The 26,406-nt window shown below is 36.6% G+C and overlaps 1 protein-coding gene across 2 annotated transcripts in view; it reads left to right on the top strand.

The window, feature by feature from the left end:
• ERO1A (endoplasmic reticulum oxidoreductase 1 alpha) overlaps nt 1-26,406 on the top strand; it is a 48,127-nt gene that overhangs the window by 12,456 nt on the left and 9,265 nt on the right. For both annotated transcript variants that reach the window (XM_040641839.1, XM_008701616.2), the window contains exons 4-13: nt 2,353-2,391; nt 9,713-9,789; nt 9,891-9,964; nt 13,972-14,092; nt 16,181-16,227; nt 18,452-18,463; nt 22,885-22,911; nt 23,038-23,130; nt 24,193-24,439; nt 25,094-25,163. In XM_040641839.1, the coding sequence (XP_040497773.1) occupies nt 2,353-2,391; nt 9,713-9,789; nt 9,891-9,964; nt 13,972-14,092; nt 16,181-16,227; nt 18,452-18,463; nt 22,885-22,911; nt 23,038-23,130; nt 24,193-24,439; nt 25,094-25,163 (807 nt within the window). The remainder of the gene's footprint in view (nt 1-2,352; nt 2,392-9,712; nt 9,790-9,890; nt 9,965-13,971; nt 14,093-16,180; nt 16,228-18,451; nt 18,464-22,884; nt 22,912-23,037; nt 23,131-24,192; nt 24,440-25,093; nt 25,164-26,406) is intronic.

The following is a 26,406-nucleotide window of genomic DNA, read 5'->3' as shown; positions in this document are numbered from 1 at the left end:
AACTTATGTATGACTTATTTTATTTTATTTTTTTTAAAGATTTTATTTAGGGGCGCCTGGGTGGCACAGCGGTTAAGCGTCTGCCTTCGGCTCAGGGCGTGATCCCGGCGTTATGGGATCGAGCCCCACATCAGGCTCCTCTCCTCGGAGCCTGCTTCTTCCTCTCCCACTCCCCCTGCTTGTGTTCCCTCTCTCGCTGGCTGTCTCTATCTCTGTCGAATAAATAAATAAAATCATTAAAAAAAATTAAAAAATTAAAAGATTTTATTTATTTATTTGAGAAAGAGACACAGCAAGAGAAGGAACACAAGCAGGGGGAGTGGGAGAGGGAGAAGCAGGCTTCTCACTGAGCAGGGAGCCTGACACGGGCTCAGTCCCAGGACCCTGGGATCATGACCTGAGCTGAAGGCAGACGCTTCAACAGCGTCCTTATGTATGACTTATTAAACATGCTAAAAGTATGGCAGATACTTAATAAAGGCATTTAATTACACTTATACGTTAAATGGGCCATTATTAACATTGGTCAGAATAGGCAAGTGGTTTTACAATTATTGAAAATTTGAATCTCATCTTTTTTTAAAAAATTTTTCTTTTCTGGGGCGCCTGGGTGGCGCAGTCGTTAAGCGTCCGCCTTCGGCTCAGGGCGTGATCCCGGCGTTATGGGATCGAGCCCCACATCAGGCTCCTCCGCTATGAGCCTGCTTCTTCCTCTCCCACTCCCCCTGCTTGTGTTCCCTCTCTCGCTGGCTGTCTCTATCTCTGTCGAATAAATAAATAAAATCTTTAAAAAAAAATTTTTTTTCTTTTCTTTCCTTCTTTTTTAAGATTTTATTTATTTGAGAGAGAGAGAGAGCACACAAGCAAGGAGTAGGGGCAAAAGGAGAAGGAGAAGCCGACTCTGTTGAGCAGGGAGCCCAATGCGGGGCTTGATCCCAGGACCCTGGGATCATGACCTGAGCCAAAGGCAGCCGCTTAACCAACTGAGCCACCCAGGTGCCCCACCTTGTATATTTCTTGTTCCAGTCTTGGAATCAACTATTTTTTAAGGAGCCCTAGTTCTTTTCAGAGGAAAATGACACTGTTTTTTAGTCGTGTGTTGGCCACTTATGAACTATAGGACCTGTCTGTCCTCAAAGTGATGCTGTGAATAGACATAAGCATGTAAGTACTCTTTAAACTGCTGGGCCCCATTACAGTGCTAAGTATATTTCTGAAATAGATTATACCTGCTGAAAGGGAAGGACCGACACAGAGACAATCCTTGTATTGTGTAACTTTCCAGACTTTGAACTAGCTCAGTGTATAATTCTTTTTCTAAGACCAGATATTTAGATGGTTTCTAATTTTTTTTGTATCATGCCAAATTCATAAACTAATTTCGGCAGAATTGACACCTTTACAATATTTATTACTGCTTTATGGTCTTTGAACATCTGTCCAGTTATTTTAGTAAGTGAAAATCCTGGTGGAATTGCTAGCCCAAAAGATGTGTACCTTTTTAATTTTGTTGATACATTTGCTGAACTGATCTCCAAAATGATTTAACCACCAGAGTGCTCATTTCTTATTCACGGACTAACACTAGATGTTGTTACTCATTTTCACATTGGCCAATTAGTAACGGAGGGGAAAGAATGTTGTTCTGACCCATTGTAAAGGTAATAAATAATCGGCTTTCAGTTTATAGAGAGGTTCCAGGTTGTGAGTTCAAGCCCCACATTGGGTGTAGAGATCACTTTGTGGACCCCCTGGTGGCCAGTGTGGGACAGTTTGAGCATCAAAAGCAGTGACTATTTTTACATTTCCATGCTATTATGTAAGTAATAAAATATGTGATTGGCAACCTATACAATAATTTGTTGTTGGGTTTTTTTTTTTTTAAAGATTTTATTTATTTATTCAACAGAGATAGAGACAGCCAGCAAGAGAGGGAACACAAGCAGGGGGAGTGGGAGAGGAAGAAGCAGGCTTCCAGCGGAGGAGCCTGATGTGGGGCTTGATCCCATAACGCTGGGATCATGCCCTGAGCCGAAGGCAGACGCTTAACCGCTCTGCCACCCAGGCGCCCCTGTTGTTGGGGTTTTATTTGCTTTTAAGAAGTAATATAAAAACTGCCTAACTATTCTCAATTTAAAAATAATCTCATAGGGCGCCTGGCTGGCTCAGTTGGAAGAGATGTGACTCTTGATCTTGGGCCATGAGTTCGAGCACCACGACGAGTGTAGAGATTACTTAAATAAATAAAATAAACTTAAAAAAATAAAAATAATCCCATAAATTAGAGAAACTTAATTTTTTTTCAGAAGATAGACTAAATGTCTGATAAAAGCATTTTTTTTTCTTTTTCAGGATGAAGTTCCTGATGGAATTAAATCTGCAAGCTACAAGGTATGTGCACATACCTACTAATGTGTCTAGTATCTTTTTTTTTTTTTTTAAGCTTTTATTTATTTATGTGACAGAGAGACAGCCAGCAAGAGAGGGAACACAAGCAGGGGAGTGGGAGAGGAAGAAGCAGGCTCATAGCGGAGGAGCCTGATGTGGGGCTTGATCCCATAACGCCGGGATCACGCCCTGAGCTGAAGGCAGACGCTTAATGACTGAGCCACCCAGGCGCCCCCAAATGTGTCTAGTATCTTAACAAAAAACTCGTAAAACTCATTTCCCCGGCCAGATGTGTCTCCGCGTCTTGCTCTCCTTCCCAGTGATACCCCTGGAGGGTCATTTGTACTCAGTGGCTCCAATTCTTTATTTTTTCCTTTTGTTCAACCTTCTATTATGGAAAGCATGAGGGATAAATAAAAAAGGAAAAAACCCATCACCCAGCTTCAGCCATTATTAGTCTGTTATCAGTCTCGTTTCGTCTGTACCTTGTGCTCCATTTTCCCAATTATTTTAAAGCCATTCTCAGATAAGTCTTTTTGTTTACAAATATTTCATAGACATTTCTAAGACAAAAGATACTTTGAAAAAATATAACCACAGTCAGGGTTCAGATTTCTCCACTCGTTTTTCCTAAGTGTCTTCATAGTTTGTTTGAAACAGGATTCCGGCGTATTTCACACATTGCATTTGGTTCATGTGTCTCTTATGTCTCTTTCTCTCTTTTTGGATCAGTTTTGATTTTATAATCCTTTTAGATTTACAGAAAAATTGTGATGCTAATACAGAGTTCCCATAAACGGCACACTATTTTTCTCTATAATTAGTATCTTACGTTAGTGTGATCCATGTGTCACAATTCATGAACCAATCCCATCATTCAACACATTATTTTCTGTCAACTGGCAGTTATGTATTACAGCTTTTCAGATTCATTTTCTGATATGTATTGATTAGCGTTGCTGTGTATTTACTGTTACAGCATATCAGAAGACACATAATGTCTGGTTTTCTTTTTGTCTTACGATGTTAAGATCGATCATTAGGTTCATTATACATCCAATATAAAGTTCCCTACTAGGTTTTTCCTTGAAAGTTTTAGCAACTTTGATAATTATTACCTAGTTGCATTCTTTCATTAGGGTTTTGGAAATGCTGATATTCTAATTATATCATTCTTTCTATACTTATTATCTGTTATTATTCTATAAAGATCTTTTCTTGTCAACTATTTGGTTGCCCTGAAATACAGTTTATACAGGACAGACAGGATAAATGCTTCATTCTTTTCCTTTGTTTACCAGTTTTTCAGGATAATTATGAGTTTGGTACCCAGCACCGCCAACGATGCCTAATAAGGTTTTTATTTTTAAGTGTTATTTTGAACTTAACGAGTTTTGACATATTTTATGTATTGGACTCTATTGTAGTCATTTTTTATGATTCCTTTTGATGGTTGAGTTGTTCTGTCTTTGGCTACTAGGAACTCCTTCAGGTTAGTGACTATGGCCTTTTAAGATGATCCCAGTAGTCTTAGTAGACTTTTTGCTTTCTATTATGAAAAGATCTTCTAGGTTAATTTTGTACCTTTCTTGTTCCAGGCTTTTTTTCCCCCTAAGGAGTCCTAGTTCTTTTAGTGGGAAATGGTGTTTAGAGATTATAATCTGGGCCCTACGGGGTGCTAGTTGTTCCTGGGTTGTTATTGTTTCAAGGCCTTTTTCTAGGCCAAATTCACTTTGCAATTACAGACTTTTAAAATATACCCAGAATCTTACAATATTTATTGCTAGTGCCATATTTGGAGCCATAATCACTTTTTGCCTGGATTGTTATAGTAGCCTCTTCAATGGCATGCCTACTTCTGCCCTTGCTTATCTGTTGTCTCTTCTAAAGACAGCAGGGACACCTGAGTGGCTCAGTTGGTTAAGCAGCTGCATTCAGCTCAGGTCATGATCCTGGGGTCCTGGGATCAAGCCCCACATCAGGGAGCCTGCTTCTCCTTCTTCCTCTGCCCCTCCCCCTGCTTGTGCACTCTCTCTCTGTGTCAAATAAATAAATAAAATCTAAAAAAAAAAAAAAACAGCAGCCAGAGTGATTTTTTGTTTTAAAGATTTTATTTATTTATTCGACAGAGATAGAGACAGCCAGCGAGAGAGGGAACACAAGCAAGGGGAGTGGGAGAGGAAGAAGCAGGCTCATAGCGGAGGAGCCTGATGTGGGGCTCGATCCCATAACGCCAGGATCACGCCCTGAGCTGAAGGCAGACGCCTAACTGCTGTGCCACCCAGGCACCCTGAGAGTGATTTTTTTAAAAAGATTTTATTTATTTATTTGAGATAGATCGAGAGAAAGAGAGAGCACGAGCACAAGCTGGGAGAGGGGCAAGGGAGAGGGAGAGGCAGACTCTACGCTGAGCAAGGAACCTGATGCAGGGCTTTTTATCCCAGGATCCTGAGATCATGACCTGAGCCGAAGGCAGATGCTTAGCCAAGTGAGCCACCTAGGTGCCCAGAGAGTGATTTTTTTTTTTTTTTAACGAAATGAAGTTGTATCTCTCCTCTGTTGAAAATCCTCTCATGTGCTCCATCTCTCTTGGAGTAAAATCCAAAGCACTTAGACAGTAACGGTATATCAAGAGACCATAAGCCAAGGTTTGCCTGAGGCAGAAGTGGTTTATGCCTGTTGTTCTGGCGTCCTGAATGACTTAACATTTGTCCTGAGTTTTAAATATTTAAAATAAAATATTAATAATTGGGTTAAAATAAGCTTATCATTTGTCCTGAGTTTTAAATATTTAAAATAAAATATTAGTAGTTGCATTAAAATAAGCTAAGATAGATTTGATTGACCAAATGCTTTGTATTTCTAGCTTCCTCTCTTGTCTCCTCTATTTGAGATATATGTACACTAAATAGTTCTTACTTTAACACCTAGATGACCAATAATAACTTGTGCTTCTTTTTCTGACCTTTTCTAGATGTAAATAAATGATTTTTCAAGGAAAATATGCTGGGCGATAAAATACCTGCTGATAAGATAATTGCAGGCAGACATAATTGCTGGGGACAGCTAACTCCTTACCGTCTTGGGAAGTGGGGGGAACAGAACATCATTGGACATTCTGCCCGCTGGTCTCTTGGACTTAACAGCCAATTGTGCTGTGGCCTGTGTCATACCGGTGATATATCCTAAGCTTCCACGTTGCCATTTGACTGGTCAGTGTTAAACCTGGCAAATTAAAGTTCAGGTTTATTAAATACAAAAATGGGAAATAAAGGGCGAGCAATCCTGCACAGAAAGAGTAGTCTTCCTATAGTGGTTTTATTTTTTTTTTTTTGTATAGTGTAAATCAACAACTTACAATTATTTTACTATTTAGTAATTAAAAAATGTTTTACAGTGAATCATTTTGGCCAAAATAACTAAGAAAGAAAAAAAGAAGTACATGCTTAATGAAAAAGTATTAAATTTAGATTTCTCACAACAGTTGATGATGTGTAACTTGCATAAAATGTCACGATTTACCATCCACAAGAGCCATAGAAGTATCTCTGACCGAATGAACGCCAGAACTCACAAATCTGCTGACAAAGTTTAAGCATCTACTTTGTAAATTAGTGTAAATTAGTGGTTAAGAAAACTGCCTAAAAATGATAACTTGGGCCTCCTGGATGGTGCAGTTTGTTAAGCTCCCAGCTCTTGGTTTTGGCTCAGGTCATGATTTCAGGGTGGTGAGATCCAGCCCCGTATCGGGCTCCATGCTCAGCAGGGAATCTGAGATTCTCTCTCTCCCTCTGCTCCCCTCCCCCAGCTTGTGGGCGCACGCGCTCTCACAAATAAATAATAAATAAATAAAATCTTAAAAAAAAAACCAACTTAATGTGTAGATGCAGTGATGCATTTCCATATCATTCTGGTATATGTGATTTTTCATTTAGACTAAGTAACTCTTCTAAATTAAAATTGTCTGATGTTATTATGAAAATTTTCATATATACGGGAAAGTTGAAGGAATTTTCCTGTGACCATTCATACCGATCACCTGGATTCTACCATTAACATTTTGTAAACTTACATTATCTCATATGGATCTGTCCATCTTTCTAGTTATCCATTAAAAAATATCATTTTCTGGATGTATTTCAAAGTAAACTGCAAGCATCAGTACACTTTGCCCTAAATGTGTGTGTGTGTGTGTGTGTGTGTGTGTGTATAAGTTAATACACAATGAGATGTACAAATCTTTAAGTGTGCATTTGCTAAATGCGTATACCTGTGTAATCTATGCTTCTATTACAATAGAGAACATTATCATTACTCTAGAAAGTTGCTTTATACACTGTCCAAATCAATTTCTACTTTCCCCCCCAGTGGCGACCACTATTCACTTTTCCACCATAGATTCTAATGTAATTTTGCTCATTTTCGGTGCCATGTTTTCTTGTTCACATACAAAGGATGAAGTCATAGCTATTAATGTGTTGGCTCCAATGGCAGAACTTTGCACATTGTTAAATGATGCTATCATCATCAGAACTTTTGGAAGTTCACGCTATTGAGGGAAAACATTTGTCTCTGTTGTGAATGCCAGTATAAATTCATTTAAGGCTCAAAATTGAAGACAAAATATTTGTTTTGTGGTGATAATATACAAATTTTAATAAAAACAATTCTGACTAAATCAAGAAATCTGTGGAGCAGAAATGAATTTGTAGTTGGTTAAGATATACACATAATTCAAGGGCACCTGGCTGGCTCAGTCAGTGGAGCATGTCACTCTTGATCTCGGGGTTGTGGGTTCAAGCCCCACATTGAGTGTAGAGATCACCTAAAAATAAAATCTAAAAAAAAAAAAAGAAAAAGACATACACATAATTCATAATTGTGTCCAAACATGCTGTGATATTTTACCAATTAAGATAGAAGTAGTAATTGTCAAGATATAGAGGTTTTTGTATTTATATATATACTTAATGACCATAACATTTTTGAGGTGAGGCTAATACTGAAGAAAATAGTCCTTTGGCGTGGACAGGAATCCTTTCTTTGCTGTCCACCATCATCCAGATTTTATAAATGTTTGAGCTTTTGAAGACTATATTGTAAAACAACCCAAGAGTCTTTCAGTGGTATTAACCAATTTTTAATAAATGAGATCTCTAACTGTCGATTGCTGTATGTTTAAAATCAGTGGAAAAATATTCAAAGTATCACTGAATGGAATGCTTAAAGAAAAAAATTCTTAGCTTTTGAAGGTTTAGCAAATTGCAGTTATTATAACAAAGCTTGTAAACAGAGATGTTGAAATTTTTTCCTACAGTAGGTAGGGAGGAATTGAACATATTAGCTGGGGAAAGTTCAAATGGTGTTCTAAGGTTTAATTCTGAAATTTTATAATTGTGTTTTGAAGTATCCCCTCTTTGGGAAAAGTCTCTTCTTGATCAAACTCTTGTTTTTAATTGGATAAGTTTATATTCTCATTGAAGTGAAATGAAATAAGCCTTACAATTTTGTAGCATCTATATTTGGCAAAACATTTAAAATAATAAAAGAAAAATTATTTGACGAGTTTTGTCTTAAAATATTTAGTGAAGAAACATACTGTGGAGACCAAAGAATAGACCTTGTGAAAATAATTTGGTTTAAAATATTTTCACATATTTACCTATAGAGAGAATATTTTTCTCAATTAAAAATTATAAATTCAGGGAAGAATTAATTGAAGGTATTGGTGATTTCAAATCGAATAGCCATAGAAATTAACTTTGAAGAAGATTATGGGCAGTTTTTTGAAAAATTAAAAATGATAAATTGAAAAAAATTTTTCTTCAGAAAAATGCCAATGATATAAAATTGAGACATATGTGACTTAACAAAGCTGATTAAATTTTTAAATAGAAACTAAGAATAATAAAAAACCCCAAAAATATTTTGTTTAGCTTATGTTTTAGTATTCAGATAATTATAATAAAGTTTTAAAATTTTTTGTTTTAATGTAGATAGGTGTGTTATTTTTTGAGTAAATTCTGTTCATTTTTTGATATGTATTTTTAACTTTTTGTTTTAAGCTAATAAACAGCTTATAGAAAAGTTGCAAGATTAGTATAAAGATATTTTGTGTCCTCTACAGATTCACTGATTTTTAATATTTTGCCTCATTTTTCTATATACATATTTCTATATACATGTTCTTATTTTTGGAACCATTTGAGAGTAGGTTGAATATATCATATCCCTTTACCCCTTAACACTTAATTATGTAGAAAGAATTTTATTTTTGAAAATAGTGTTGGAATTGAGCTGTCTTATAGGTCAATGTAATGAAAGAAAGTTGTTATTTAGTAAAGAAATATTAAAATTTGTATCATTTTAGTTATTTTCGTGTTCCCTTTTATCCTCAGAAGTGTCATAGGCTGGGCAGTCGTTAGTATGGTCATCCTAACAATAAGGGCATTCAGTAAATATTTGTTGAGCGATGGAATCTGTGCCTTCTGCTTCCAGTGTCATCTTTCAGGTCTGTTGTGGTGATGACCAGTGTGTTTGAGATTGTATCATCTACATTCACTTCTGCTGTGCCGTGTACATGCCTAGCAAATAATGTGTGTGTGTGTGTGTGTGTGTGTGTGTGTGTGTGTGTGTGTGTGTGAGACGTTGAGAAGGAAGGTGGTTGTTAAATATATTTTAAACACCTAAAGACACTAGAATATTTTTTATAAGACTTGTTGGGCGCTAGGGCATATTTAGAATCACGGCATTTAGAGTTGACATGGACCTAGACACACATCATCTGGTCCAACCACTTATTTATGGAAGAGAAAACTGATGCTTCCAGTTAGGCCATTAGGAAAGTGGGACATTGGGGCTCCTGGGTGGCTCAGTCAGTTAAGCACCCAACTCTTGATCTCAGCTCAGGCCTTGATCTCAGGGTCATGAGTTCAAGCCCTGTGTTGGGCTCCACACTGGGCATGGAGCCTACTTTTAGAAAAAAAAGAAAAAAAAAGTGGGACATTACCTCATGATGCTTTGCTTAGTGTTCCTTAGACCGCAGAGATTTTCTTAGTGAACAGCTTGGTAATGAGTTATCAGAACTTTGTTCTTTATTTTGTGACCATATAGTGAATGTGTTCACCAACAAAAACAAGGGGCAAAGCCTTTTATACATATATTTTTAGCTTCAGGGAAGATGTGAGGGCTTAATTTTTTTTTAAGTTTTGAAGCCAAGGAAAGGGTGCTAGGTATAAAAAAACTTCAAATAACTTTGAAATTCTTTTAAAAAGTTTTTAAAATGCAATAAATCGTAATCTGTTAATCCTCCTTTTCCTTTTAGTATTCTGAGGTAGCCAATAATCTCATTGAAGAATGTGAGCAAGCTGAACGACTTGGAGCTGTGGATGAATCTCTCAGGTTTGATTTTTTTTTTTTTTTGGCAGTAGTATTTTATGTTTTTTTCTTGTGAAATGATAACTGAAAAAAAGGGATAACAGTACCGTTTTCTTTATTTGAAGTGAGGAAACACAGAAGGCTGTTCTTCAGTGGACCAAGCATGATGATTCCTCAGACAACTTCTGTGAAGCGGATGGTATAACATTTTTCACAGTGTGCATTTTGTTTAAAATGGGGTCTAAGGAAAAAAGTATTTTAAAATGGTTTTTAGAACTCTCTTTCTAAAGTTTGGCAGTTCCTCAAAAAGCTAAAGACAGAGTTACCATATGACCTAACAATTCAACTCCTAAATATGTACCAAAAAAGATTGAAGATGGGGAAGCAGATACGTATGCCCGTATTCACGGTGGCATTTTTCACAATGGCCAAAACGTAGAAATGACCCAAATATCCATCAACAAATGAATGGGTAAACAGAGTGTAATAAATACGTACAATAGCATATTATTTAGCCATAAAAAGAAACAGTTTTGATACGTGCTGCCACACGGATACACCTTGAAAATACTATGCTAAATGAAATAAGCCAGACACAAAAGGACAATTATTGTATGATTCCATTCCCATAAAATATCTAGACTAGGCAAGGTGATAGAGACAGAGTAACCAGATGTTAGGAGAAGGGGAGAATGGGGTGTTATTGTTTAATGGTTACAGTTTCCGTTTGAGGTCATAGAAAAGTTTGGAAACAGTTAGTGGTGATGGTTGCACAATGTTGTGGATATAATTAATGTCACTGGATTGTACTCTTAACATGGTTAAAACGGTTAAGTTTTACGTTATATACGTTTTACCACAGTTAAAAAAAAACCAAACCCTCAGTTTCTGGAAAAAAATTTACCTCCTGAGTCTGAGTCTTACAGTTTTGTGTATCTCAGGCATATAAAATACAAACAAACATACATACATACATACAGATGTATGTATATATAATTTTTTTATTTTTATTTTTCGTAATATACACAGGCATTTTGTGTAAATAGCTCAAATGTAGAGATTGAGATTGCAAAACCTTGCTTTTGTCGTACGGGCCTTGGGTTACATATTTTCCTTAAAGATGGTGTGTGTTAACTTTTGGAAAAGAGAAGAATGAAACATGAGTTGCATCTGAGACATTGGAAGCTGGGCCAGAGTGCTGGTACTATTCAAAGCCAGGAGCTCTAGGACCCATTAGAACCCTTTAATCAGATTTATGGATTCTCCTATTCTTCTTTTTTCTAAGTTAATTGTTAGCCTTTTAATTGGCCAAACAAAATTAAATCAAACCGAGTTTTCGTATCCTTCAGTGGCTCTTTTGAAGCAGATTAATGATCTTTAAAAAAAATTAGCAAAAAGAATGATCTAGATCATTTTAATTGCAAGTGAGAGACGAATCCTGCAATTCCCTCCAAAAAGAGGAAGGCAAAGAGAAAGTACCTACTTTTAACATTGTGGGTTCATTTTGGAAAAAAAAAAAGAAACATATGCTTTCCTTAATGTAAAACATGATTATGCCTTGGCAAATAATATTTATAATCCTTTAGTCCTAATTCCCAGATCTGAAAACTCTGAAAAATGAATATTTTCCCCCTAAGTTTAGCACAGACTCATTTACTGTGAATATTCAGATTTCACTACAGAAATATTTTTGGTGTTTGATTAAAAGTTGCTGCCCAGTCCCTGCTGGAGTAATTATTCAGTATATGTTGCATATATTATAATACTTTGCTAAAATCTGAGAAGTTCTGAACTCCGAAACACATTTGGCCCCTGGGATGTTAGATAGGAGTTATGGACTTACACCAAGGTTTAGACTAGTAAAGAAGGGGGATAAAACGCTCTCCCAGCCCCTTAACTTTACCATCTTTTCCTCAAGCATTCTTTGGCCTGAATATTATTATGTGAGTTAAAATTAAACTTTTAACATGCAGCATATTTTTTTAGACCTGCAGTGTTAGAGAAAGAACAGGAATACTTGGACTTCGTTTACCAAAGTATACTTTTGAGACTACCTGCTTATATTTGTGTAGCAAGGGCTGAGAATCAATAATTCTTACCTGGTAGAGTTCTGTTATCTTGGATTAATCACTTGTCCGTTTATATTTGTTTCTTTTGTTAAAGAAGGGTGAATATTTAAAAAAAGGGATAGCTTTATAAGGAAGATAAAATGTATGTAAGTGGTAGGTAGAAGACAGAAGGTATCTTATAAATTTTAATTAGAAATTTGTCATCTGGCCAAATATGGCTATAGTAACAATCTTTTAAACAGTTTTATTCATTTACTTAGAGCAAGTGAGAGAGAGAGTACGAGCGGTGGGGAGGGGCAGAGGGAAAGGGAGAAGCAGACTTCTCGCTGAACAGGGAGTCTGATGTGGGACTTGATCCCAGCCTGGGATCATAACCTGAGCCAAAGGCAGTCGCTTAACCGACTGAGCCACCCAGGCACCCCAGTAACAATTATTTTTTATTAAAAAGTTGAGACAAGATGAAGTATTTGGTATAAGTAAAATTATGAGTCAACTGATATTTATGTCTAATTAGGCAGAATATTAAAAGTTTAATCATTTCTTGGTAATTTGTTTTCAGTCTTAAAGTACTAGATGCCAAGCATTATTTATAGTTTAGAAAACGAGGGCAAAAATGAATTTATCGTAATTTGCTATACTGTGGTGATACTTCTAGTATTAGTTGAGATGAACAGAAATATCCGTTCCTGGGCTAGAGGATTCCATACAAATTTGTTTTAAGGTGTTTTTTTTTTTTTTTTTTAAGCTCTACACCCAACGTGGGGCTTAAATCAACACCCCCAAGATCAGGGGTCACGTGATTTACTGACTGAACCAGCCAAGCACCCCTGTTTTTAAGTTTTTATTTCTATTTTTTCTGGTTATTTTAATTGCCATTTCTGCATGGACTCTCAGTTATTTCTAGATGCTGTCAGTGTGCTAATTCTAGAAGCAAAATTTCCCCTAATGTAAGTCTCTAATGTACTGTCAATTAGGATAAAAATAGCCAAACTTAGTTTTACTTTTGTTTTCATCATTGTGTTTTTAATAAGTAGGCAATGTTGAGAGCTTGATGGACCTTCTTATAAGCACCTGTGAGCTCAGATTTTTGTCATCTGTGGTTGCTTTGAGACCATTTTCGCCCACTTCTTCATTTTTTGTTGCTTCATGTTGTTAAGTTTATAAATGAGTAAGGGATTACTGTATAGTAAATAATTTCCCAAAGCCACTGGAGAACAAGGGGCCATTTTTTCGTTTCAAAGTTATAATCCATTACACAAATTTATGGAACATATGAGAAACCAATATCTCACCATTTTTGTATGTTTTTCATTGGTATCTGTAATTGACTTTTCTATAATACTTTTCATTTTATTAGATAGCCTCTGTACTTAGTTTTGTTGATTGTAAAATAGTCTGGTAAGGTATGTCATGATACCCCTAGCTAATACGTATTATACTCTAACTATGGTTCTCAGCACTCTGTACATATAAACTTCCTTAATCTCACAGTAACACTGAGTATTTTCTCCAGTTTATAAATGGTGGCACTAAAGCATAGAGAACATATGTAACTTGCCCCAGGTTCCACATTGAATAAGGAGTAGCGCCTGGATTCTAACCCAGGTTCTCTGGCTCCAGAGCCCTGTGTGCTGTTGGACATTTAGACAACTTCTGAGTTTCCCTTTAATAAATAATGCTGATGCAAGTATCATCTTGCTTATAATTTTTTGCATGTTTAGGATTATACCTTTGGGACAGCTGTGTAGTGGATCTTGATGGTGGTCATGTAAGAAGGAAGTTTTTGGTAGCGAACGGTGTATGGTAGTAATACATCTTCATTTATCTTAGTTACTGATGAACTGCTCGTGGTTAATGTGGAGGGAAATATATAGTATCTTTTTCATCTGGATAGCTTATGAGAATTAAATGACCATGTTTCTTAGATTCTAAAATTCACATATTCCTGTTTTTTACCATTTTTAAAAGCAGATGCTTTTGCAACCAGTGAGTACCTTTAGTGTGGCTGTTTGTGCCTTTTAAAGTCTGGATGCCCTGTTACATTTGTGGTACCTTAGAATGAGTGGAATATAGTCTATTATACTAGTTTTTTAAGGTAACTGAAGAAAAAGATTTAATGAAGCATTTCATTTTGCAGACATCCAGTCTCCCGACGCTGAGTATGTAGACTTGCTCCTTAACCCTGAGCGCTACACGGGTTACAAGGGACCAGATGCTTGGAAGATTTGGAATGTCATCTATGAAGAAAACTGTTTTAAGTATGTGTCATTTTCATTTAGAAAATCCTGACAGATATAGTGATTTTTACTTATAAACAAATAAATAAACCATAATGACTCTAAATTGCAAATCACATTCACTTTAAGGATGTATTTGGACATAGAAACATTCTCGTTCATTAATCCAGTTCTCCTCTGGGGAAACATTTGTACATGAGTTTCAATAAGTATTTTTTCCTTCTTTAAAAGACAGAGGGAAAAAAAGAGACATAGAATAGTATAAGACTTTTATGGGAGTATTGTAGACATTTCACAGATGTTCCTTCAGTGGATTATATAATCTCATTTTATAGATGAAATAACCTAGAGCCAGCCAGGTTTACTTCATTTCCCAGGATCTTATAGTTAGTAGTAGAGAATAGGTGATTCCTAAATCTTTTTGGTGCTCTGTATTCATCTTTTTGAGGCTGTAGTTATTTTACCTGCTTTCAAGTTAAATTAATTTCAGAGAATAATTATAATAGGTAACACTTGACCACTCACTGTGTGCCAGACTTGTTCTAAGCATGGTACGTACATTTTCTCTTTTAGTCCCTGCGATAGCCCTGTGTTGTGGTAATCATTGTTTACAGGTGGAGAAACTGAGACTTGGAAAGGTTAAATGATTTTTCCAGTGTCAAAAATCTAGTAAGTGGAAGAACCCACTTTGTACTCTTAACTGCTACAATGGAAATAGTCGATTTTATCACTGTGTGACTGGGACATGCTTCAAGTTTACCTGCTTGTAAAGCCACTGGCCTCTAACCAATGTGCTTATTGGTTTTTGGAAGGAATTTGTGTGTGCATTTGCATTATACTATCTCAGAGATGGGGGGAATTCTGGGGAAGTCATTGGAGTTCCCAGATACGGTAATAATACTTTTCACTGTGCAGAAGTCAAATACAAGAGATTAGCAGTTATGCTTATACCAATAAAATGACAGTCTGTTTATTTTTTTGACTTGAAGAATTTCTCCAGTTTTGAATTGGTGAATTTTCATTATTTACTCATTCCTGCCGTGTGTTTCATTTAAATTCCCTGATTTATTATTAGGAATGTTTGACTTAATTGACTTACTTTACGGGTTTTTGTTTTGTTTTGTTTTGCTACACATATTATTTTTAAGTAATCTCTACACCCAACTTGGGGCTCTAACTTACAACCCTGAGATCAAGAGTTACATGCTCTGCTGAGTCAGCCAGGCTCCCCTAAAGGATTTTTTTAAAAATATGAACTAAAATAGAGCCCAACTGAAACATTGGTTAGATTTTATATTTGTATTGTAGTTATTTCCTAACTAATTTATATCATGATTCCCAGTGTAAATATTTCTAAAATATAAACAATATATGAGGCATAAAATTGAGTATGTTAAAATATAGCTTACATGTTCTGTTATCAAAATGTCTCAACTTGTGCAAGTTCGTAAAATTTAAATTGTGGAGAAACCAATCCCTACACTTTACTAATGATACTAGTGAATATTTAGTTTGAGATTTATAAGGCACTTTAGTGACATTTTAACTCTTTTAATTTCGTATTAAAAAATACCTTTTATTGAAATCCTAACAAACTTGGTGGCCACAGGGTCAATTGACATACCTAAGATTAAGTGGAAAATAATCTACTCACAGTGTTTTTTCCCCTTTTTATTTTCATGCTTGGTTTGGGTATTTATATTTCTTGCTTGTTCGTCTTTCAATCAGGAGTGCACTTTGTGGCACACGCAAACACGTGTACACGTGCACAGGCACGCATATTTGTATATGTAATATATATAAAAACATTAGTGACTCTAGGAGAAGAGCGTGACTGGTATTTTCTTCCTTTGTTTGAAGAAGTGATTAGGAAATGGCTTTCTGGCTGCTACAATGGGAAAAGATCAGAAACTATTGCTAAAACAAATAACAACCACCCTCCCTTAAAACAATTAGAGAAAACTAAATATTTTATAAGCTCAATAAAATAGTTTGATTTAGATGTAATCAATCATTAAGCAGCTCTCTGAGATAATTTCACTTTTACTTAGATAATTATAACAAGATAGGTAACAATTATATTTTACAATTTAATTCTTTTGTTTCTAGGCCACAGACAATTAAAAGACCTTTAAATCCTTTGGCTTCTGGTCAAGGTGAGTTATTTATTTGTACTGTTTTATCAGCCGGTGAACTTTGGTTAGAAGGAGGAGGAAGGCCAGATAAGGGTAGGCAAGAGCATTTGAGATCATATATTCCTGTTTCCATAGAAGTTATTCCTCATCTTTACAGAAAAATTGGTGTTTAAAATATTTATACCTCAGTAAGGAGTATTTGGTGTCATGAAGTTCATGGTGTTAGATTATCATAGGATGGAGATTAGGTTAAATATTTATTCTTCTGTGCATTTTTACTTAATGTATATATTTAGTTTTTTACTATTTTTATTCCTTTTCTAGTTAAATGAATATCCAAAAAAAATTCTTCCTCAGATCTTTCCCAGAAACTGAAATGATTGTACGTATTTGGAGTCTGATTTCAAATTCACATGTCTTTATGTTTCATTAACATTTTTCATTTTCTCCTTACACGGAAGGTCTTGCCCAAATCGTGCCTTTTCCGCCTTCCCCGACTCTCCTAACTGGAAGTAACCTCTCTCTCTTCATAAAGTGATCTTAATGTCACGTTTTGTGTCTCTTACCATCTTTCAGCTGTCTGGCGTTTTTTTACTATTACGTATCTATTGATCTGCCCTAGTAGTTTGGGCATATGGGGCGTGTTTATTGGTTTCATCTCTTAATAGAGAGCCTGACACATAACAGAGGGAGTGGTTTGTTAAGTGAATGATTGATGAAAACTGCTCTCCTCATTTAATGGTCTTGTCTACAATTGGGAAGATCACTTGTTCCTTCAACAAGTAATTACCCTCCATTTACTGCGTGCTAGGCACCGTGGAGAGGCAGAGGGGTGTAAAACTGGGACTCAGAAACCCTGCCCAGTCTGTAATAGGCAGAATGGTTTGTTGAATAAACCATTTCAGTGTATGATTTCAGACATTTTGCTTAGGAAATACAAATCCCTGTTCCCGTTAAATGTGCTTACTGATGAAGTCTTTGATGTGCTTTTAGCAAATGTGTAAGTTTTTCATTTTTAAAATTTATTTGAAAAGCTGCTGATCTCATATAGTCAATAAACATAAATTTCCTCCTGGAAAGCAATGAGATTGCATCATTCCCTACGTGTTGGCAGACTAGTCTTTGTTAGATTAGAAATGAAAGAACATCTTTAAATAAGAGTTTGGGTTTATATGAGTCACAGATGGTAACTCATTGGAAGCTATTGATTTAATATCAGATGAGTGCAAATTCCTAGATAAGGGGTGATCCTCAGTATGAACTCACATTACGATCTGATTAACTACCCTCACTTATCATAAAGATAAATGGGAACAATTTAAATGTTTATCATTAAGGAACTGGTTAAGTGATTTACGGTGTATTCATGGAGTAGAATATAGCCATTAGAAATATTGCCGAAAAGTTGTATTCATTTAGGTCAGTAATGACCAGTAGCACATTGAAGAAAAGAAACAGGCATCAAACAGTATGTATATTTTTGTAAAAACATACTTAGTATAATATCTGAATGTCTATATGCAAAGAAAAAGGACATTTACCAAAATGTAAATGGTATTTATCTAGAGGAGAGGGAGTTACGGATGACATTTTTTATTTCGTCTGTGTCTTCTTTTTTTAAAAAAACATGTATTTGCAATGAGCATATGTTATTTTAATAATCAAACAATGATGGCATTAAATAAGCGTGGGCAAAATGAAGACAGTTTTTTGACAGTAAATGAGCAGCTGCTTACAAACTGCCGAACTGTGCATAAGTGGAATCTTCACAAATAGTCTTTCAAAATATTCCTGAATAAGGTAGAATTTTACAGTGTCAGTCCGGAGGTTTCAAAGCAAGAACACAATTCTTTAGCAGAAATCGTGTTATAGATTTAGGATAAATAAATGTGGAAAAAGGCTCTGCCAACCAAATAACCGTAAGTCCTTGAGGTACTTGAGAGTACTCTCAGATGATAGATTCGATTTTTCTCTCCCGTCAGCCCACATTAAATCTTGTACGAGCTGAAGCCGCTCCTTCCCCAGGTTCTTGGAGACGATGCCCGGGAAGCGAATCAGGCATAATTCCTCTTTGCCACGTAGACAGGGTTGTGTCACGCGTGTCTCCCTCAGATTTTGCATGTGCGGGTGAACTGATGGACTCAAACTAACCATTATTCAAAGTCTTATTTTTATGGAAGTATAACATTTTAAAGTGACATCTGGAAGGAGCATAAAATAATCAACATTTTGTTTTGTTTTTCAGGGAAAAGTGAAGGTAAATATAATTTCTTTGTCATGTATTATATATATGAGTTTGCTGATATAGTCAGATGTTTATTTGGCAGACTTTTCTTCCTACTTCTGAGAACTCCTATTTATCTCACGTTCAGGAGATGAAAGCACAGGTTATGGGAAAAGACTGTGCCCGGGATCAGGCAGCAGTGGCAGCCTGCCTCAGCCTGTGATATTTCACTTGTGTATTTTACCCACTGCTCTCGAAGCCAGGCGTCCCCCCCCCACCCAGCTTCTGTCAGGGAAAACTCCCTCTCCTTTACTTCTAGAGCAGACCTCTAGGATCTGTCGGGTCCGATAGGAAGCTTCTAGGCATGGTCACAGTGTTGCTCTGCTGGCTTCCAAGGCTTGTGTTCACTCTTGGGGGTAGTTATGGCCAACTCTTTTAGTTGTAATGCTAAAATTTTTAACATATTTTAGGTTTACTTGTCTTTGTGAGAATCTTTCTGCTCTCTGAGTGAAATTGAAATGATTTTTTTTCCCTAAAGATTTTATTTATTTATTTGAGAGAGAGAGCACAAGTGGGGGAGGAGGGGGAGAGGGAGAGGGAGAAGCAGGTTACCCCACTGAGCCCGAAGTGGGGCTCAATCCCAGGACCCTGAGATCATGACCTGAGCTGAAAGTAGACACTTAACCAACTAAGCCACCCAGGTGCCCTGAAATGATTTTTCTTCTTCTTAAGGCCATGTGTTTAACCATATGAAAAGACAAAGCAGTACTTAGCTTTAGTCCAGGTAGATGAAATTGCTAAAATGTGACGTATCCCTTTCCTCTCCTTCAAAATTTTGTCTTCTGAACATTAGTTTTACAAATTGCTTTTGTATTCTGTCTAAATAACAGAATACCAATGTGTGATAACATTGCTTTTTTTTAATTATACTTTATATTATAGTAATAATAATAGCAGAGTAAAATACTGAATCAGAATTGTCCTATTTGGAAGAGAAATTCTTCAGCATAAGATTATTCTTCCAAAGATGCCTCGTATTTTGTTAGTTAGGAGTGATCCTATAATTTTCAGTTTTGAGAGATTTTATTCTACCTTGGGCATTCCTATCTACATTAGAGGATATTTCAGTGTTTCAATACTATTTAAAGACCTCATCCTGTCTCTCATTGTCAGAGAAAAGATTGTTAACTTGTGAAGGCTGTCCTTAGAGAAATTATCTTGTTTATGAGTATATTTACAATTTTTCATTTTGGTCAAATTTGGAAGAGTTACCCCTGACAGCTATCATATTAGGTGATTATCACAACCATGTCAAGTTGAGGATGGCTGCTTCAGGAACAGAACCGAAAATTTCATCGGAAGGCTGGGTCCCAAGTAATATTACACTCCCATTCGCCCTGATTCATGGTCCCAAACTTGAAAAAAACACACACAAAAAAAACCCCCAAAATTCTGAAGGTTTTTTTTTAATTATTTATTTGAGAGAGAGAGAGTTTGCACCCGCAGGGGGAAGTGAGAGGGAAAGGGAGAAAGAGTCTTAAAAGAGTAGACTTTGCACTGAGCGTGGAGCCTGACATGGCGTTCAGTCTCATGACCCTGAGGTCAGATCTGAGCTGAAACCGATAGTTGAGTGTAACCAACAGGACAACCCAGGTGCCCCAACTCTGAAGGCTTTTATAAGGAGACAAATCCTTTGTAATCCCACAACCTGAAAACAATTGGTAATGGTAATGGCTAAGTACCGGCTACGTGCCGGCACTCTTCTAAGCAATTTACAAGTATGATTTCATTTAATCCTTCCAACATTCTTATGAGCTATTACTTTTATTTCCATTTCATAGACAAGGAAAATGAGTGCCAGAGAGGTTTAGCAACTCAGCTAAGTCATGTATGACTTGTAAGTAGCACAGTTGGAATTGAAATTATTTATTTATTTGTCAGAGAGAGAGAGAGAGAGAGAGAGCACGCACAAGCAGGGGGAGCAGCAGGCAGAGGGAGAAGCAGGCTCCCCACTGAGCAAGGAGCCCGATGTGGGATTCCATCCCAGGCCCCTGGGATCATGACCCGAGCCGAAGGCAGACGCTAACCGACTGAGCCACCCCGGTGTCCCAACATTTTGATAATTATGATTATTTACATATGGGTATTTTCATACTAGGTATATTTAGAGTTGTGTATATTATTATTCCCATGTCTGCTCGATTCCTTCGCCTATGTCTTGGCTCAGGCTGCTCTCACAAAATACCATCCACTGGGTGGCTTAATGAGACGTTTGTTTTCCCACGGTCTGGAGGCTGGGAAGTACAAGATCAGAGTGCCCCTGGCAGACTTGATTCTTCTAAGGGCTGTCTTCTGGCTTGCAGATAGCCCGCCTTTTCACTGTGTCTTCCGTGGCCAAGGAAGAGCTCTGGTCTCCTCATCCGCCTACAAAGACACTAATCCCATTACGGGGACCCTACCCTCATGACCTCATCTAAACCTACTCACCTCCCAGGGCCTCCACCTCCAAATACCATCTCCTGGGGGCTTAGATTTCAACATATGAATTTTATCCGTCACAGTCTAGATTTCTAGAAATGGGTTTACTGGATCAAAGGTTATGGACCTTTTAGGCTCCTGATACATAGGACCAGATTGCATTTTGTCGTTGAAAGGGTGTACGAATTTATATCCCTTCCAATCAGTGTGCCACCTAGTTTTACCTGACCCTTGTCAGCATTAAGTATTGTCATAGTTTTATCTTTACTGTTAAAAGTGGTATCTCTATGGTTGTAATTTGCATTTTTTATTGCTAGTGAAACGGAGTAATTTTTGTGTTCTTACTATTTGTGGTTTTTCCTTTGTGGATTCTCTAGTTCTGTTATTTGCCCACTTTACATGGGCACTAAAGCACTTTTATTCAGTTTATGAACTTTTTATATATTTAGAATATTATCCCTTGGGGCACCTGGCTGGCTCAGTCAGTTAAGCGGTTGACTTTGGCTCAGGTCACGATCTAAGGCTCTTGGGATTGAGCACCTAGTCAGGCTCTTCGCTCAGTGGGGAGTCTGTTTCTCCCTCTCCTTCTCCTGCCCTTTCCCCCCACTCATGCGGGCGGGCGCTCTAAAAAATAAATAAAATCTCTAAAAAAAAAAAAAAGAATATTATCCCTTTGTTGTATTTGTAACATACGTTCTACCTACTTGGCTATTTGCCTTTTACTTTTGCTCGTGAGGTTTTCTGACAAACAGATGTTTTAAGTTTTTAGATAGTCTAATTTATTGTGTATTCTCTTCGTCATTCCTTTTATGACTTTTATGCTTGTTTAGTTCGTTTTTAATATTACCATAAGCAACTTTAGTCAAAAGAACTATGTAGTACAATGTTTGCCATCTCTACTAAATGCATACGTAGAATCTTTGCGTAGTTATGAAAATTATTTCTATGCTTTTCATGTTATTTCAAATAATAATTCATGTATTGTCATGTTCCACATTCTTACCATTTTAAATAGTTTTATATTATTCTACCATGTTACCTAGCTATATAATATCCTATCATGTTAACTTAGGCATTATTGTACATTTTGATTATTTCAGTTTTTAACAATTATGTATAACATAATCATCATTGTACAAATTATTGACCCCTCCACCATTTGAATTATTTCTTTAGAACATAATTCTATGACTGAGCCACCCAGGCATGCCTAGAACATAATTCTAAAAGCAGAATTACCAGGTCTAAGTATATGAACAGTGATGTTATTGGGTCATAGAATGTAAATGGTATTTGGTTTTGTAATATTTCCTTGTATTGCTCCTTTGAACTGTTGAATGGCAGGAAATACCATGAGCGATATGCAAGTAATACACCACCAATTCTATTTTATAATTTTTATTTACTTTAAAAATTTGGAAAAGCACAGGGGCACCTGCATGGCTCAGTCGGTTAGGCGTCTGCCTTCGGCTCGGGTCATGAACCCAGGATCCTGGGAATTGAGCCCCACATCAGGCTCTCTGCTTGGTGGGGAGCCTGCCTCTCCCCCTCCCTCTGCCTGCCACTCCCCCTGCTTATGTGTGCATTTATAAAATCTTCTAAAAAATTTAGAAAAGCATATAATGAATTCTTAATTTTCATAGCATCACCTGTTTTCAAGGCTAAGTAGTTTTCCTTGCATTGACTTATTATTTAAATTCTGTGTTCTGACCACACATGAAATATTTTATCTGGAAAGTTATGAGACCGGGGCTACCGAAGGCAATGCTGAAACCTTCTACAGACTGAGCAAGAGAATGGTATTTAATTGAATCCATACCAAGAACTTCTCTCCTTCATTTGGATAAATTGCAAATAAAATTTGGACCTTTTGTTAATTTTTAAATCACCTTTTGGCACAAATTGCTTTTATATATTGAAAAACTTACATTTTGGCATTTTTACAACTTTGTGACTTCTTTTTCTTTTTATTTCAGAGAACACTTTTTACAGTTGGCTAGAAGGTAATTGGAAACTTTTAAACAAATTTAAATGTTAAAAATTTTTCTCATCTTTAAAGACATATGAAATTATTTTAAAAATGCTACATTTCACATATAAAATTTCTATCACCAAATTACTATTTTTAGGCCTCTGCGTAGAAAAAAGAGCATTCTACAGACTTATCTCTGGCCTGCATGCAAGCATTAATGTGCATTTGAGTGCACGATATCTTCTACAAGGTACGTGACATTCACTTTTATTTATTTTACCATGTTATTTTCAGATATCCTTAAAATTTTTGGTACTTACCTTAGTGGGAAAAAGTTGACCCTATTGAATGTTAGGCCGTAAAAATTCATTCTTAAATGGCAGTGATCAGGAATGTAGAAACTGTAGGTATTATAAGGACATTTTCAGCCTGATCTTACCTCTGTTTACTTGCTTTTAAGAAGCTGCTCAAAATTGTGCACATCTCTTCAGAAATAGTCTTTTGTTTTGTTGTGGGAGTTAAAATCTCTCCTAATGGTACAGTTTGTTATCCATTAGATATTTTTACTGTATTAAAACCCTTTTACTTGTGTGCCAACTTCAGGCCTGGAGTTTAATGGGTAAAAGTATTTTCTGCTGCTCTTTATGCTTTAAAAATGCTGTTGCAGAAAAAGACCATGGTTGATTTTCATCAGTAACCTATTTCTTTTGGGATTTCAAGTGTCTCTATGGCTCAGGAACAAAATACAGTAACTTTAGTTTTAAATAGGGCTTCAGACTCTCTCAGTAATTTCAGGTAGTCATTTTTAAATTGCATATTTTGGTTTTATAAATATGTTTATATTCAGAAATTTGATTTCTTTTCTTTTTTTTTTTAAAGATTTTATTTATTTATTTGACAGAGAGACAGCCAGCGAGAGAGGGAACAAGCAGGGGGAGTGGGGAGGAAGAAGCAGGCTCCCGGCAGAGGAGCCTGATGTGGGGCTCGATCCCATAACGCCGGGATCACGCCCTGAGCTGAAGGCAGACACTTAACGACTGCGCCACCCAGGCGCCCCCAGAAATTTGATTTCTGTGAAATCATACTTCTCAGTAAATAGTGAATTTATTTTCCTTCTAAGGATGGGTTGTAGAAGATAACATATTAATGTAGAACCATTAAAAGCTAAATTATGAAAAGCAGCTTTCATTGTTCTGTATTTTCAAATATACAATGAAACTAGCTTCTGTAGGCATAAATAACCCAATGTAATAAGTAAACAAACTTAATTTTAAAATTCAGATTTTAATATTTAATTCTTCTTTCCTCTCAGAAACTTGGTTGGAAAAGAAATGGGGACACAACATTACAGAATTTCAGCAGCGATTTGATGGGATTTTGACGGAAGGAGAGGGTCCAAGAAGGCTTAAGAACTTGTATTTTCTCTACTTAATAGAATTAAGGGCTTTATCTAAAGTGGTACCGTTCTTTGAGCGCCCAGATTTTCAGCTCTTCACTGGAAATAAAGTTCACGATGCAGAAAACAAAATGCTACTTCTGGAAATACTTCATGAAATCAAGTAAGTTACATTTGATGACTTGTGCAACTTAATAGAAGAGTGACAAGTGTTACCAAAGTTCAATTCTTAAATATTCAGTTCAGAGAAAGGAAAAAAACTTTTTTTAAAGATTTTACTTATTTATATTAGAGAGAGGGAGAGCCTGAGCAGAGGGAGAGGGAGAAGCAGGCTCCCCGCTGAGCAGGAAGCCCCACATGGGGCTCGATCCCAGGACCGTGAGATCATGGCCTGGGCTGAAGGCAGACACTTCACCGACTGAGCCACCCAGGCGCCCCGAGAAAGGAAAATTATTTAAAAAAATAATAATTAAAAGCTAATTTTGCTTATAGGTCGTTTAGCATTGAGTTTTGGTTTTGTTTTGACTTAGGTACTAAATGGCACAAGTGTTTAGTTTTAAGAGTCATTCTTGTAGTATTTGATACCTGCATTATTTTCATATGTGGTCGAACATACTGGGTTTGGGGCCAAACTTCTGTTTTATGCAGTTGTTTTAGATTTGAGGATAAGACTTCATTTTGGGGCAACAGAGTGCTGATTTTACTAGATCTTTTGCTCTTTGTATTATGTAATTCATCTCCAACCAAAATGTTATCTTAGCAGGACTCTTGATATTTTATAATACCTGAAAATGAGTCTTCTCTATTTAACGTACAGGTCATTTCCTTTGCATTTTGATGAGAATTCCTTTTTTGCTGGGGATAAAAAAGAAGCAAACAAACTGAAGGTAATCATTTCATACTTTAACTTAAGTTTTAGATTCAAACTCTTATGCAGGTATGAATATAAGCCCATGTTTTTATAGTTAACAATAAATCTTTTTTTTTTTTTAATGATTTTTTATTATATTATGTTAGTCACCATACAGTACATCCCCGGTTTCCGATGTAAGGCTCGATGATTCATTAGTTGCGTATAACACCCAGTGCACCATGCAATACGTGCCCTCCTTACTACCCATCACCAGCCTATCCCATTCCCCCACCCCCCTCCCCTCTGAGGCCCTCAGTTTGTTTCTCATAGTCCATAGTCTCTCATGCTTCATTCCCCCTTCTGATTACCCCCCTTTCTTTATCCCTTTCTTCCCCTACCGATCTTCCTAGTTCTTATGTTCCATAGATGAGAGAAATCATATGATAGTTGTCTTTCTCTGCTTGACTTATTTCACTTAGCATTATCTCCTCCAGTGCTGTCCATGTTGTAGCAAATGTTGAGAACTCGTTCTTTCTGATAGCTGAGTAATATTCCATTGTATATATGGACCACAACTTCTTAATCCAGTCATCTGTTGAAGGGCATCTTGGCTCCTTCCACGATTTAGCTATTATAGTTAACAATAAATCTTATTCTATATTAGGAAATTACAAGAAAAGGCAGAGTCATAATCAATCTTTTACCCCAGAAAAGGAGGTCCAAAGGCAGGCCAACTGAAGATCTAGTTTGTGCTGTGTTCAAAGTAACACAGCCTGTCACTGCACACTTTACAGATGGCTTTCACATTGATGGTCTCAAAACAAAGTTATAAATTAAAGGAAAGGGGTCTAGAGCATGAATGGCAGTATTGCTGAGGAGAATTCCGAAAATGGTTTTGGATAAAGAGTTCCCTTTAGGGGACAGGGCCCAAGGTTTGTCAGTCATCTAATTCATTGGGAATGAAAGGTATTTAGGGAGGCCGGCAGAAGAGAAGATGTGATGCCCTGCAAAACGGGGACTGGTTTTTGTCTTGTCTCTTTCTAGAGGTATAAGCTCATACAAGACCATCTTTGTGTATATTTGCATCAAAATCCTACAAATATAAAATATTACTAGGAAGACTTACTAAACACTCACTATGTGCAAAATAGGATTCTTGTCATTACAGGAAGGGACAGCTCCTACCCTCCGTAGATTTCTAGTCGATCTGGGCACTCAAGTAAAATTATCTTACTGTTCTCTGTTACAAAGCTCTCAGTAAGTAAAGGCAGGTAGCT

Source organism: Ursus maritimus, unplaced genomic scaffold (assembly GCF_017311325.1).
Source record: "Ursus maritimus isolate PB19 unplaced genomic scaffold, ASM1731132v1 scaffold_25, whole genome shotgun sequence".
In the NCBI taxonomy this organism is placed as follows: domain Eukaryota; kingdom Metazoa; phylum Chordata; class Mammalia; order Carnivora; family Ursidae; genus Ursus; species Ursus maritimus.
Note: the sequence above shows the minus strand (reverse complement) of the source record. Positions and strands in the feature narration are given on the sequence as shown.